Genomic DNA, 14,673 nt, shown 5'->3' with positions numbered 1-14,673 from the left:
CTTCAATCCTTGTCTTCTTGGTTCCATGTAATATTCTAATTTTCTGGGATTGTGGATTTGGGGTTTTCATGAGCTGTACGCCATGATCATCACAATTATAACAAATTAAGGCTTGACTTATCTCGCTTTGCATGTAATGCGTCTATCTCATATATCAGTTTCACCTTTTAATTTGCATTACTGAAATTAATGGACTTTTGCACGATATTCTAATTTTCCGAGTTTCACCTGTATGTAGTACTCTGGGCTCCTGGGAGGAAGAGCAGGATATAAAAAATGTAAATAATACTAATACTAATATAGATCAAGTGGGCAATTGCAGATTTTCATGGAGTTGTGGACATTTTGACAATATACAAGTAAACACAAGAACAGAATTGCAGACAGAAGCCCACGTGTCAGTACTGTATACACATTTCCAAGATTTAAACTATGGTTTTCAAGATCACAGGGGAAATAAACATTTTAGAAAATATGGAATTTTGTCAAGCTACAGAAAGTTAGTTTCATTATGTTTCAACACTGACTTTTTCCATTTGTAGAAGAAGGAAGAAAGTGAGCAAGCAGAAAGGAATGGGGGAAGTCCTCCAATAAATTTAAACAATGATGCTTTTCTTTCCCAAATGAACAAAGCAAGAATTATGAGAAGTTCTTTGGGTATTTTGGAGTAAAAATGCATTTCCATATGAACTTTGGCACCAGAAGGCCCTAAACGTTGTAGGTTATGTGCCACATAAAATAGAACTCATAAGAACTTTCTTTAAAACAGATTTTACCAGTCTTTCCCCCCTACAGATAAAATCAAGGTAGAATACCAGTAGAAAACAAAGTTATATCCTAGCATATTCTAAATAGCAATCATAATCCATAACCAGACATTTTGTCAATGCAGGACAGCAAAACATAAATAAAATTTTGATTTTAATAAAATATTTTTAATTTTATTAAAATTAAATTTGAAACAGCAATTCTGAATAGTTTTCTCTTTAGCCCGGAAGATTCTGCTAGCCAAGATAATGTAGCCTTGACCATCTGGAGCGAAACCAGCTACTATCATAAACAAGGGAGATGTACAGGAATCATGCATTCTTCGTTGCTCAGTGAGCAATGTAGTGTGGAGTAAAAGCAAGCATACAGTATATATTTCCATTACTTTGCACTCAATACGAGTACCTTTGCATCTGCGAGCCAGAACACTGGCTGACATCTTAATGAAGCACTTGTGAAAGGATGTTGCACTAGTGCAAAGCTATTGTGCTAGCTACTTGTGCTAAGTCTGGCATGTGCATTCTAAATCAGTGTTGTGCTACTGCAAGCACGCTTACACAACAGTTGCACAACTTGCAGCTCAACTCATTTCTTTGAAAGGGAGTTTTTGCAAAAGAGGACCACTGCACAATTATGCAAGCACCCTTTTTATTTTAGCACAACTATATGATCTTTTGCACTAGTGCAACTTTGCTTGTCACACAAGCAATTTGTTAGTCAGAATGGCAGCCAATAAAAGTAGGGGCTGGCTGACTCTATACTGAAATCAAATAAGAATATAATAAAGAGAGGAAACCTCAAATGCCTCTGAGCTTTATTAATGGCTCAACACATTTTGGCAAGTCCTACATCAAGGGCAATCAGAGTTCAGCTACAAGGAACAATAGATGTCTTTTCTTCGCCTCTTCTGACCACTGAAATATACCGAAACAAGAGCCCTTGATAAAGGACTTGCCGAAACATGTTGGGCCAGTAATGAAGCTGATCCCAGAGACATTGGAGGTTTTCCCTCTTTTTAAATTTGGTTTGGTGCCGCCAAAGGAACCTGTGGTATCGGCATCACCACATTTTAAAAATGCAGTTCAAGTAATATATACGCTAACTCAAAATTTGAATGGGAAACATTTTCCTTCAGGAGCTAAATTGATATGAGCATTTCAAATGCAGAAAGAGAAAACTGAAAAGGTTTGCTGAGTAACAGATACTTTATGATGAGGTCTTTCTGTTTAAACTACAGGTGAATGTGGGGGGAGCGGGGGGATTCCATTCTCTGCTACAACTACAGATAACGAACGGGTCATTGTGCCAATGGGACTCAGGGTGTTAGGATCCTGAAGGGGGGGGAGGAAGGCTAAAAACTGCTAAAATCTTGATAAAATTACAGAAACCAAGTGCTGCACCATACCCTGTGTGTCCCTAGATGTCCAGCAATGCCCCCCACCACCACACAAAGGCCCAATTTCACCATTTTTTGGGAGAAAAACCATAATTTTTTTTTAAAAAAATTGCAAATGAGCCACAAAATGGCTCTTGTAAGCCTTTTTAAGAACATAAGAACAGCCCTGCTGGATCAGGCCCAAGACCCATCTAGTCTAACATCCTGTTTTGCACAGTGGCCCACCAGATGCCGCTGGAAGCCTACAGGCAGGAGTTGAGGGCATGCCCTCCCTCCTGCTGTTACTCCCCTGCAACTGGTACTCAGAGGCATCCTGCCTTTGAGGTTGGAGGTGGCCTCTACAACTAGTAGCGGATGATAGACCTCTCCTCCATGAAGTTATTCAAACCCCTCTTGAAGCCATCCAGGTTGTTGGCTGTCACCACATCTGCCAAGATCAGGTGTCAATTACCCAACTCAGGATATGTGAAACCACGATGTCAAATCCACAGACAGCAAGGTTTGTTTGTATGTGGTGTTTCTTTTGAGAGCAACAATATGACAGTGAAGTTTTACTTTTGGGACAGGGGCAATGGTAAAGCACGTGCTTTGTATGCAGAAGGTCCTAAGTTTAACCTCTGGAATTTCCAGGTAGGGCTGGCAAAGACCTGTCTTAAGCTGAAGAGAGTCAATGCCAATCAGACCAATGATTGTACATTGTAGCTGGGGATTATGGGAGTTGTAGTTCAGGAACATATGGAGGACCCCAGGTTGGGTGGGAACCACTAGTGTAGACAATAGTGAGCTAGGTGGACCAATGATCTGACTCAGTAGAAGGAAGCTTTCTATGTTTATAAAAAAAGGCCAGAGCAGAGAATCCAATCCATAAGAAATATCTGAAATAACAAAACTGCTAACCACAGAATTCCCCTTCCATTCCAATGGGCCCGGATAGTGGTGTCTCTCCATTCTTTAGACAGTTATGAATATATGTTGCCTTCCATCTGGCATATTTTCTGTGTTGAACATTCTGGAAAATAAATGAAAATTTAATAGTTTAAAATTCTGTGATTTCTTAGTCTGGTGAAAATTTATTAACATTCACCTACACAAAAATTAACTTTTATTTCCCCCTCAGATGAGCATAATATTTGTTGCAACTAATATTTTCCTTACAAAAACCATGAAATAAATTATTTAAATAAATCAATATTATGTTGTTTAAGAAGGTCTTTGCTACAATTCTCCTTAATCTCTGCCATGGACAAAGCTTATGATTTACACATCATGTATACCATGTACTCCTATATCAGAGTACTTGTTGAACGGCATTTCGATATGAAAAGAAATGTTGCTTATTCTATAACTGCCCAGATTCATAACAAATACTGATCATATTATATTTCTGAACATCTTCAGCTTTGGTAGGCTGGAATGCTAGTGTTTGCCCAGTGGAATATTTGATGTACACAGCAGACCCCTAGGCCATATCACAAACTCCTTTTAAAATTTCCCTCCATTTTACATATGGTTTGCCATACAGCCAGGAGATTGCTAGCTGAGGAAAATAAGCTTATAGTCCCTCTTGGGTGCAACATTACTAGGCTGATTATTCCAAAGTTTGGAACTAAAAAGCAAGGTTTGGAAACATTTAAATGTGAATAATACAAGTAGCTTTCTTTACCTGTGGTCCTGTTACCCACAGTTTTGTGTATCTGCGGTCAGACAATGGAGACCAAACCGTGTTATACACGCTTCAAAAAAATAGTAGGAATTTGCCTAGCTGCAGTTCCTAGGTTGCCAGAAATTACCTCCATCCTTTATTTTGCTGAAAGGAGCCATTTTGTGGCTCTTTCTTCCACCCACATCCCCTCCCATGAATTTTCACAGAAAATCGCCAAAATTCGGGGGGGGGGGGTGTTGAGGGGCATTGCTGGACAGCTGAGGACCCAAACAGCATGGTGCGGCATTTTATTTATCTCAGGTTTTTTAAGCCATTTTTCTCCTGTAGGAATTTAACTCCCCAATTCCCATTGCTTCAAGATCTTGTTATCCATAGTTCCGTTATCCACGACTGTAGCAGAGAAAGAAACCCCTACAGATAACAAGGGCCACCTGTAGTCATACCATTTCCTTAGGTTGCTATTCTTCTGCTTCTGCAGAAATCTCTCAGCTGATCTTTTCATCCATGTTTTCACAGAACATTTATTTCTGCATTTATAGTCACATTTTGCCACTAGAAGTATAAGCATTAATATACAGGAGGCCCTCCAATATCACAGGGGGTTTGTTTCTGGAAAGTTCCACTAACGGTGAAACCGTGATACCGGAGTGCTTAACCTAACTGAAAATATGGTGTTAGGCTCCGCATCCAAGAGCAAAGAATGACTGGGAAAGCCTGTGATGCCTCATTAAACGTCCCCTTGAACCAGCTTAGAAGCGGGGAGAGTGGCAATTGTATTTATGTATTATTCATTTTCCTATGTAAACCACTTTGAAAATGTTGGTTGAAGAGTGGTATATACAGACGAAACTCGAAAAATTAGAATATCGTGCAAAAGTTCATTAATTCCAGTAATGCAAATTAAAAGGTGAAACTAATATATGAGATAGACGCATTACATGCAAAGCGAGATAAGTCAAGCCTTAATTTGTTATAATTGTGATGATCATGGCGTACAGCTCATGAGAACCCCAAATCCACAATCCCAGAAAATTAGAATATTGTGAAAAGGTTCAACAGTCTAGGCTCCAGATGTCCCACTCCAATCAGCTAATCAATCCATAACACCTGCAAAGGGTTCCTGAGCCTTTAAATAGTCTCTCAGTCTGGTTCATTAGGAATCACAATCATGGGAAAGACTGCTGACTTGACAATTGTGCAGAAAACCATCATTGACGCCCTCCATAAGGAGGGAAAGCCTCAAAAGGTAATTGCAAAAGAAGTTGGAGGTTCCCAAAGTGCTGTATCAAAGCACATTAATAGAAAGTTATGTGGAAGGGAAAAGTGTGGAAGAAAAAGGTGCACAAGCAGCAGGGATGGCCGCAGCCTGGAGAGGATTGTCAGGAAAAGGTCATTCAAAAGTGTTGGGGACTTTCACAAGGAGTGGACTGAGGCTGGAGTTAGTGCATCAAGAGCCACCACACACAGACGGATCCTGGACATGGGCTTCAAATGTTGTATTCCTCTTGTCAAGCCGCTCCTGAAAAACGAACAATGTCAGAAGCATCTTACCTGGGCTCAAGAAAAAAAGAACTGGTCTGTTGCTCAGTGATCCAAAGTCCTCTTTTCTGATGAGAGCAACTTTTGCATCTCATTTGGAAACCAAGGACCCAGAGTCTGGAGGAAGAATGGAGAGGCACACAATGCAAGATGCTTGAAGTCCAGTATGAAGTTTCCACAGTCTGTGTTGATTTGGGGAGCCATGTCATCTGCTGGTGTTGGTCCACTGTGCTTCATTAAGTCCAGGGTCAACGCAGCTGTCTATCAGGAGATTTTGGAGCACTTCATGCTTCCTTCCGCAGATAAGCTGTATGGGGATGCTGACTTCATTTTCCAGCAGGACTTGGCACCTGCCCACACTGCCAAAAGTACCAAAACCTGTTTCAATGACCATGGGATTACTGTGCTTGATTGGCTAGCAAACTCGCCTGACCTGAACCCCATAGAGAATCTATGGGGCATTGCCAAGAGAAGGATGAGAGACATGAGACCAAACAATGCAGAAGAGCTGAAGGCCGCTATTGAAGCATCCTGGTCTTCCATAACACCTCAGCAGTGCCACAGGCTGATAGCATCCATGCCACGCCGCATTGAGGCAGTAATTGCTGCAAAAGGGGCCCAAACCAAGTACTGAATACATATGCATGCTTATACTTTTCAGAGGTCCGATATTGTTCTATTCTTCAATCCTTGTCTTCTTGGTTCCATGTAATACAGTGGTCCCTCGACTTACGAACTACTCGACATAAGTATTTTTCGAGTTACAAACGGCAGTTTTAGATCCGGTTTTAGATGCGGTTTTTTCGACTTACAAATTTTTAGATGGGGTTTCCTCGACTTACGAATTTTACATGCGGTTTCCTTGACTTGCCTGCCTGTTTACTGCCTGTTTATTCTTGAAAAGAAATGTTCTTGTGCAGTTTGCAAGCCTTACTGGGGGTCTGGGTCTTTTTTCTAGGCTCCGGAACGCATTAATCCGTTCCCAATGCATTCCTATGGGAAACCGCTTTTCGACTTACAAACTTTTCGACTTACAAATGTGCATTCGGAACAGATTAATTTCGTAAGTAGAGGGACCACTGTATTCTGATTTTCTGGGATTGTGGATTTGGGGTTTTCACGAGCTGTACACCATGATCATCACAATTATATCCATACATATCCATAGTAGTAAAACTTTAAATCTCCCCACCCATCAGCTGATCGGCAGGGAGGTTTCAAGTTTAAATAGCCTCTCTCCCCACTTCTCAGCTAGCACGCAAAAGGCAGGAGTGGCTTGGACAGCCCAGTGAAAAAACAAAACTACCCCTCCTCCCTGAAACACACACCATAACTGAATTGGTATAAGGGAGGATCCTTGCAAATGGGCAAAACCATGGGAAAACACACAATATCTAGGGTCATCTCTACTCTATTTTGCACTTTTCTTACTTAATTTGTCTGATACCATGTGGATTTATAACCATGGTAAGCAATTGGCTGGAAGTGGTTTTTTCACATTTGGATTGAAAAATATTTTATGTACATAAGTACATATTTTTAGGAACATTAGAAACAGACGCACTAATGGAAAAATAAACCTCTAATATGTACAAAGACGACTAGGACTACTTGTCCCACCTGAGTCATGAATTCATTCATATTCAAGTATGCTCCCTGATTATAACCGAAGAAAGAGATGTTATACAGTTTTAGTTTCACATATCTCCTGCTCCTCAAATGCTAAATAATGGAGGTGGGGACAAAGAGGAAATGTGTGATGTACAAAAACATAGCATATAATAGTCTGAACATGTCAAAACACTATTTCAATTATAAGTTAGTCACAGCACATCATTAATGTTTTGGAGTAAAGTCTAAAAAGAAAAGCCCCCACAAGAACTGAAACAAGAAACATGTGTACTTTAATATGAAAAGCATGCTAAGCAACATTAAATACCTTAGATGTTACTAACTAGGACTTTTTAGATTTAACCTCCTTCTATAGTTGTTCAGATAATTTTATCTGGCTTTGCATCATTTATCTGTATCCAGGCTCAATCCAGCAAAATGTGACCATGACTGAACCCCGTTCTATTACTCCCCGTGAGATTTCATTGCAACTAACTTTTCCCAGACTGTTCTATCCCTCACCTGAGCAGCATCTGACACATCTATGAACACAAAATTACAGAGAATTAAAAATCCAAACATTAAGAGTGGTGTTCATATGTTTATGCTGTTTTTGTAAGACAAAATGTATTGCCAACTACTCCTACTAAGAAAGTGCTATATTCAAAACACATTTTATACTACCAGAAACCTCAAACTATTGTCTGTATTGCTCAATAATGTACATCTATGTTTCTGGATGTTTCCAAAAGCATAATGCAGTAAGGGCCTTTTCTACAGAGAAGACTAAAGAAGCCTTTGCTATTGTTAGAAGGAGTTTATCATAATTAAAATCAGAACATTTTTCTGTGGAAGATGTTTAACAAACATTACAGCAGGAGATGATAAGAATATGCTTATTCATGTCTGGGTATAAAGCTACTAGGTTTCTTGATGCTTACTTATGAAAGTAACTTTGACATTAATTGGAATACTTCTGTCAAAACTTGTAGGCTCCTAAATCTATTGATTTGTTCCATAACCCTACAGTCTGCAAGTGAAAGTGTTATGTCAGGTCTGAAAAACTTGTATGGATCAGTTCACACATTTACTTACATCACTTGATCCCTCATCCCTTGAATGTATTATCCGACTTGTGAAAATAATTACATCTGTAGTGATATTAAACTTTTGTCTGTGGTGATTGATACACGATAGTTCTTCCACACACATCAAATGCTGATGACTAGTGTGCACATATGATACTAACGTGCATATATGATACATGTATGAGCATGCATATATGAGACTTCCACACAAGATCTTTCAGGATTTCACTGCAATTCCTACTTTTCAGCTCTCTTCTTAGGTTGTCATTAAATAAATACTTCTTAAGATCTAAAGATTATTAAATGCCTGTTGTAGGCTTGTTTCTTTCCTGGACTGAAGGTGAGAAGCTGTGGGGGTGGGGAGAGGGGAAAAAATTGTCTTAAAAACGACAGTTTAAAGCCTAACAGCTGGTTTTTACTGCAATTTCTTTTTTATTATTATTTATTTACACAGTCAGACAGGTGTTTTTGACTGGTTTGTTTTATCCAGACACTGAGTCCTTCCCAAGGACCTGGGATGGCTGAATTTTATTATCAATGTTGTTGCTGTTCTTACAGATATCGTCGCAGAATATAGGCTGTTCCCAGTAAAGTTGCTTTTTGTAAGTGGTTGATGGTGATTTCTTTGGCCCCATGGTGTTGAGGTGCTTTTCAAGGTGTTTTGGAATTGCACCTAGGGCACCAATTACTACTGGGATTATTTTGGTCTTCTTCTGCCACAGCATTTCAATCTCAATTTGTAGTTTTGTGTTATTTTTTCCATTTCTTTTTCTTCTATTCTGCTATCACCTGGTATTGCTATGTCGATTATTTTAACTTGTTTTTCTTTCTTCTCGACTACAGTTATATCTGGTGTATTGTGTGGCAGATGTTTGTCTGTTTGTAGTTGGAAGTCCCATAATATTTTTGCATCTTCATTTTCTACAACGTTGTCAATTTTATGGTCCCACCAATTTTTGGCTACAGGTAGCTTGTATTTTTTGCAGATGTTCCAGTGGGCTTTTGTATATGGGATACAAAAGCAGACTACTAAGCATCCATTTGTAGACATAATACTATAACTGCGTTTAAAGAATGGTTTTGCTTTTTAAAATTATTACTGCTGATTCTACAATATGATTCTACAACATTATGAAGTTCTGGCTTTACAACATCACATCTTGGAGCTACCACTATGAGCTATAGATTGAATTTGACTGCAATCAGAGAGTCCTTTGGAAAGATGCACTTTTGAAAGTCAGTAATGTATAACAGGATGGTGCTCTGTCAGAATTTGTGGGGCACTGGATGTTTGTGGCATGCTGCACTCAAGTTCTCTAGTTTATAAACCACCATATTTTAATCAATAATACCCCCAGACCACTTAGACTTTAGCTTTTTATTCTCAGTGGAGATTGACACCTCCTCCTTTATATTTAGAAACTCAAAGCAGCCTGAAGGGTTGGTATTCGTTCGTGTGACTAACTTTAAAGTAGAGTGGGGGCAGAGAGCTTGAATGAGTATCTGTTAACATGTGCAAAGAGCCCTTAGGACTCGCTCTGTTTGAAAATGGAAAGCTGTGTTGCAAAAGGCAGGAGAACTCAAATTTCTTCTGAACAGCACAAGCAAGCCAGAACCTTGGCACTTTCCCCTTCATGCAGAGACAGAGTAGAAGCCCAGAAGCCTCTTTAGCAACTTCGCTCGAAGAGAAACTTGGACCCTGCCTGTCTTTCTTTCATAGCTCTCCAAAGTGCCTCTTCAATTCCCTTCCCCCGTTACCATGAGCTGCTTGGGTCCTGCTCCTGCAAGGCTTCCTATGCTAATCGGAGAACAGGGGAAGGGAACAGAGCGTAATCCAAGTGTTGGAGGAAAAACCTCCTCCTCCCCAACAGTAAATGGCGAAACATGTTAATGAAGTGGGGAGTAAGGGTAAAAGAAAGAGGAGTCAGGAGCAAGCAAAGCTGCTTTCAGATACTGCCTCAGAAAACAGCCCCTGGGAGTCCCCACCCCACCCCCACGCCAAAGCAAGATCGTTGAAAGGGATTTGTAGATTTCATGTCTCTTTGCTAAAAGGCTGCTGCAAATGCCAGAGAAGGGAGGTGGCAGGGGATGGGGAGGAAGATTCTGGATTGTAAAAAAGCTGATCTGTGTTCATAGATGAATAAGCCGAGGCTGAGAGAAAGAGAAATGCAGCAATGAGAAAACTTGATTAGCATTATGATGATCGCGCCACCTCCCCCACGCACCTCCTTTTCCTTTCTACCAAAGCCTCACACGAAAGAAGCTAGGGTAGGTGTTAAAGCCCCATACCTTGCTCCCAAAGTTTACACACACACACACACACACACACACACACACACACACACACACACAGAGAGAGAGAGAAACACTGTAAACCCCTACACTCCCCGCCGCCAAAACTTATCCAAGAACAGGATGAGAATTCCTCAGCAACAACTCCCTTGCGTGCCGCAAAGAACAGGCATATAATGAGTTCAACCCCATTAGATCTCTTCCCCACCCGACCCCACCCCCCGCACCAACAGAAGTTTGCTTTGCCCTCTTTATTTTACTTTTTATGTTTGGTAAAGACCAATTAGTAAAGCGCTTCTCCTCCTTCCTGCCACCTCCACTCTTTCCCGCCTCTCTCTCTCTCCCTCTCTCTCTCTCAGGTGCAGGCGCTGCCTGCTTGAGCTCCTTGGCTCTCACTCACTGAGAGTCTGGGAAAAGAGATGGCTTTCAGGTGGGCGCCCCAGAGCGAGTGTTCCCCTGGCCTGTTCAGCAAGCGAGAGGGAGTGAGCAAGCAAGCTCAGCACGCGCCCCCTCCCCAAAGCAGCCGGCAAGCTCCAAGTAAGGGAATGACGAGGATGGGAGAGCAGCAGGCGCCCCCCCAACATCGGTGCCTCCTGTGATGCAGTTCTTTTTTACCGCATCGCGCCAGCCCTGCCTGTGGTTTTGGCCGCCTCCTGCTGCATGAATAAATGCATAATAAATAAACAAAAAGCTCACACAGAGCATTGGACGGTTGCAGAGAAGCGCGGAGGAAAGTGGGCGCGCTCTGCAGAGAAGTTGGGCTCCTAGGGAGCAACAAAGCCAGCCCGGCACCCGCCAGCCCTCACGCCCCTACCTGGCCGCGCCGCCACCACCACTTGCTCAGCATCCGCAGGATTGCATGGCTTGCCCCACTGGAAGCCCAGCCCAGCCCAGCAAGCCTCCTCTCCTCCTCCAGGCAGCTGCTGCCGATGCACAGACTCCCCGGCGGCAGAGGGCAATTTGTCAAAGTGGGAGGGGGGCGATCAACCCACTCGGAGGGGGCTGAGCCCCATCAGTGGAACATCATCCTCTGCAAAGGGGGAGGGGCCCCCACAGCTAATCCTAGCTGCCACGCTGAAAAAGGGTAACGCAGACTCTCTCCAGAAGCCAATGGTGGGAGCAACCGCCCTGCCCGGACAGATCTCGCAACTGGTGAGTCGCGCGGCCTGCTGCACCGAGGGGGGAGGGGGCGCCGGACCGGACTTGAATTTTTTTTTAAATCCCCCCCCCAAAAATGTGGGGTGCCCTTCAGGCGCCACTGAAGGGGGGCATGGCAGGCACTTTGCGCCCCCCTTCAGTGGCGCCTGGGGCAGTGCCCTGCCTGCCTCCCCCTGGTTACACGTCTGGGCTTTATGCATTTTTAATACTTTTAAATGCCAAGAAGGTGGTTCTTTCTTAGATCTATTTGAACATGAAACAGTGAAGTAACAGAAACACAGTGCAGTTCTTTCTAATGCTGGGTCACTCTGGAACATTTTATGCTTGCTGGGGAAGAAGATGGCGGCTTTGACTTTCCATAACAATCATCCATCTGGCCTCAGAGAAGCACTGGATTAAGAGATTTGTACATGAAGTATGGCCTTATTAGACAAAATATAGCTATGATGTTGTTAGCTACCAAGTAGATGCTATACATTATCTCAAAAAAGTATAAAGAAGCAGTATTCTAACTTTATTCCTTTCTCTAGCAGGAAGTTATTGTCGTGTAGTTATGCTAACCATTTCAATTTCTGACTGTAGTTTTTGTCAAGATATGGTTAAGCATAGTCACAGAAAATATGCTGTTCAGTACCAGAGCTGCAGGCCTTTTTCAAAAACTACAGTAAGTTCATGTATCCTGCTTCCGGGATGTGAAGTACTTTAACATGGGTTTCACTAATTTACAGGCATTCCAGAACTCCCTTTGCCTAGCTTTGAAAATCGCCTACACTCATTTTATGAACTTTGTATTTCTGCACAAGGCTTTCAACATTTCTGGCATACTTTCCCATCCGGGCCTCTAATTTCATCCATTTTGCACAATTCCTTCAATTTTATTTTCCAAAAGGGAAATGCCAGAAAATGGAACATCTTGTTTAGAATTTATCTGTTCCAGCATGTCCCAGACTAAACCTCCTGCAGAACATGTGTACGCAAGAGAAACCAACTGTGGAGTTGGCTCACATCTTTATTTTAAAGTAGTCTTTATGATGTTCTTCACTTTCCCCCTTTTATTAGGCATACTTAAGTCTAATCCTGTTCAGCCAAAATAAAGAGTCTTTGTTGAAATAAGAAATCTGCCTCGAAGGTTGCTTAAATTACACTTGCCCCCGTTATTTAAAAGCACGGGTGGGTCACTTAATAGGCAGAATTTGCATACAGGCCGCCAAGGCTTCCTCTGAAATCACTGGGATCTTTCAGCAAAAGCACCAAGTGTGGCTCCAAAAATTCCACACACAGCCCATGCAGCCTGATCTGAAACACTTGCCATCCTTAACCCAGAACTGCCATGTTTTGTTTTGTTTTATAACTGCCATATTATCTGCCATGTTTTTTTCTGGATCTCTGGGTCCCTTCAGCACCTAATTCTACTGCTTTTGTGCTACCATATCATTAGGGTGCACAAAGAGGTCATGGCCTGCCACCTAAAATGCCTAAGACAACCAAGGCTTGTGCAAAACATGAAGCCTGGATCTCCAACAACTTCCTTTACATTGCTTTGATACTGTGCATCTCGAATTTGACTTTCTGAAGACTAGTCCTGTTGGTGGCCAAGAGTTATGAAGTGAGCCAATTCTGACATAAGCAACAGACTTACAAGCTTAAACTCTGTGTGTCTATGTTATGTTTATTTTTTAAAAATACACACACTACACATTTAAATGTTATGCTATAATTAAAGCTTTACAAATCTACTTCATCTGAAGGCAAGTAGTGCTGCATTGTTTTTTAAGCAGGGAAACAGAAATAGCTAATGGTACATTAAAAGGTATCTCGCATTCCATTCCCAACAAAGTCATAACTTTTCTTCTCGTTCTGGGGAGAGGAATACACAGTTTGGATCAATGGAGATATAATGTAAAACAGTTAGATAAGGGCGCAACATCATGCACTTCCTCTCCCCAGGCCCCTACTTCTAGGGATGTGCACGGACCACGGAACGGCACTGGGGGCGGGGGGTCTAGCTTTAAGGGCGGGGGGGCAGTACTTACCCCTCCCGCCACTTTTCCCTCTCCGGCACTCGACTTTTATGCAAAGTTTTAGGGGCGGCAGCGTTCCTTCCTGCTGCCCCTGGCCCCGTTGTTGCCCTAAAAAAGAGGAAAGTTGCCAGCACGCATGCGCTCGTCACAGTGTGTGTGTGTCCGTCGCCACGTGCGCACCGCACACATCACGTGCACACACAACGTGTGAGGCGCGCATGGCAGCGATGAGTGTGCACGCACCGCAACGGGCGCATGCGTGCCAGAAACTTCCTCTTTTTCTGGGCAACAACGGGGCCAGGGGCGGCAGGGAGGAACGCTGCTGCCCCTAAAACTTTGCATAAAAGTCGAGCGCCAGAGGGGGAAGAGCGGTGGGAGGGCTAAGTACTACCCCTCGCCCTTAAAGCTAGACACACACCCCACAGTGCTGGACCACCGGACCGGTTCATGCACATCCCTACCTACTTCTCATAAGTGAATTCCTCTCATGTTTCCACCATTACATGTAACCATTGCCAACCCTGGTTGGGAGTGCTGTTGCTAAGAGTGGTTAAACCTCTTCTAACTTGGCAAAGAGGCACCTTTTAACGTGGTGATTCTCTTTATTGAGCAGTGGGAGAGTAACTGGCCCTATCCACCCCCAGCACAGTACCTCCAGTGACTGTTGCTGGTGTCTATCTTATGTTTCTTTTTAGATTGTGAGCCCTTTCGGGATAGGGATCCTTATTTATTTATTACTTCTCTGTGTAAACCGCCCTGAGCCATTTTTGGAAGGGTGGTATAGAAATGAAAATAAATAAATAAATAAATCCATCCATCCATCGGGTTCTGGTTTTGGTGAAAAATCCAATAGCTTGCTTCCAACTCCCAAACCATAGTTTTGCCTTACATCTTCACTGCCTGGGGCAAGGCATGTAGTCTGAACAGTGTGTTTGTCTGTAGTACAGTAACCCCAAGAAGCCTGACTCGTTATGTTTCGTTATAATTCTTCTTCACATCTAGTGAAAGATCAAGATAAGCTGAACTCTGATCAGAAATGCTTGTACAATCTTCACATTTTTATATTTCCAAAGGCACAGAGAACAAATGAGAAATAGACAGCCAAGCTACCTAACTTAAATATACACAATATAAAAG

At 42.3% G+C, this 14,673-nt stretch overlaps 1 protein-coding gene across 2 annotated transcripts in view; it reads right to left on the bottom strand.

Moving 5' to 3' along the window:
- VTA1 (vesicle trafficking 1) overlaps nucleotides 1-14,673 on the bottom strand; it is a 54,412-nt gene that overhangs the window by 18,105 nt on the left and 21,634 nt on the right. For both annotated transcript variants that reach the window (XM_053290039.1, XM_053290029.1), the window contains exon 5: nucleotides 3,062-3,173. In XM_053290039.1, coding sequence (XP_053146014.1) covers nucleotides 3,062-3,173 — 112 coding nt within the window. The remainder of the gene's footprint in view (nucleotides 1-3,061; nucleotides 3,174-14,673) is intronic.

This window comes from Hemicordylus capensis, chromosome 1, assembly GCF_027244095.1.
Source record: "Hemicordylus capensis ecotype Gifberg chromosome 1, rHemCap1.1.pri, whole genome shotgun sequence".
NCBI lineage: Eukaryota > Metazoa > Chordata > Lepidosauria > Squamata > Cordylidae > Hemicordylus > Hemicordylus capensis.
The sequence above is the reverse complement of the archived record's forward strand: the minus strand, read 5'-3'. Positions and strand labels throughout refer to the sequence as shown.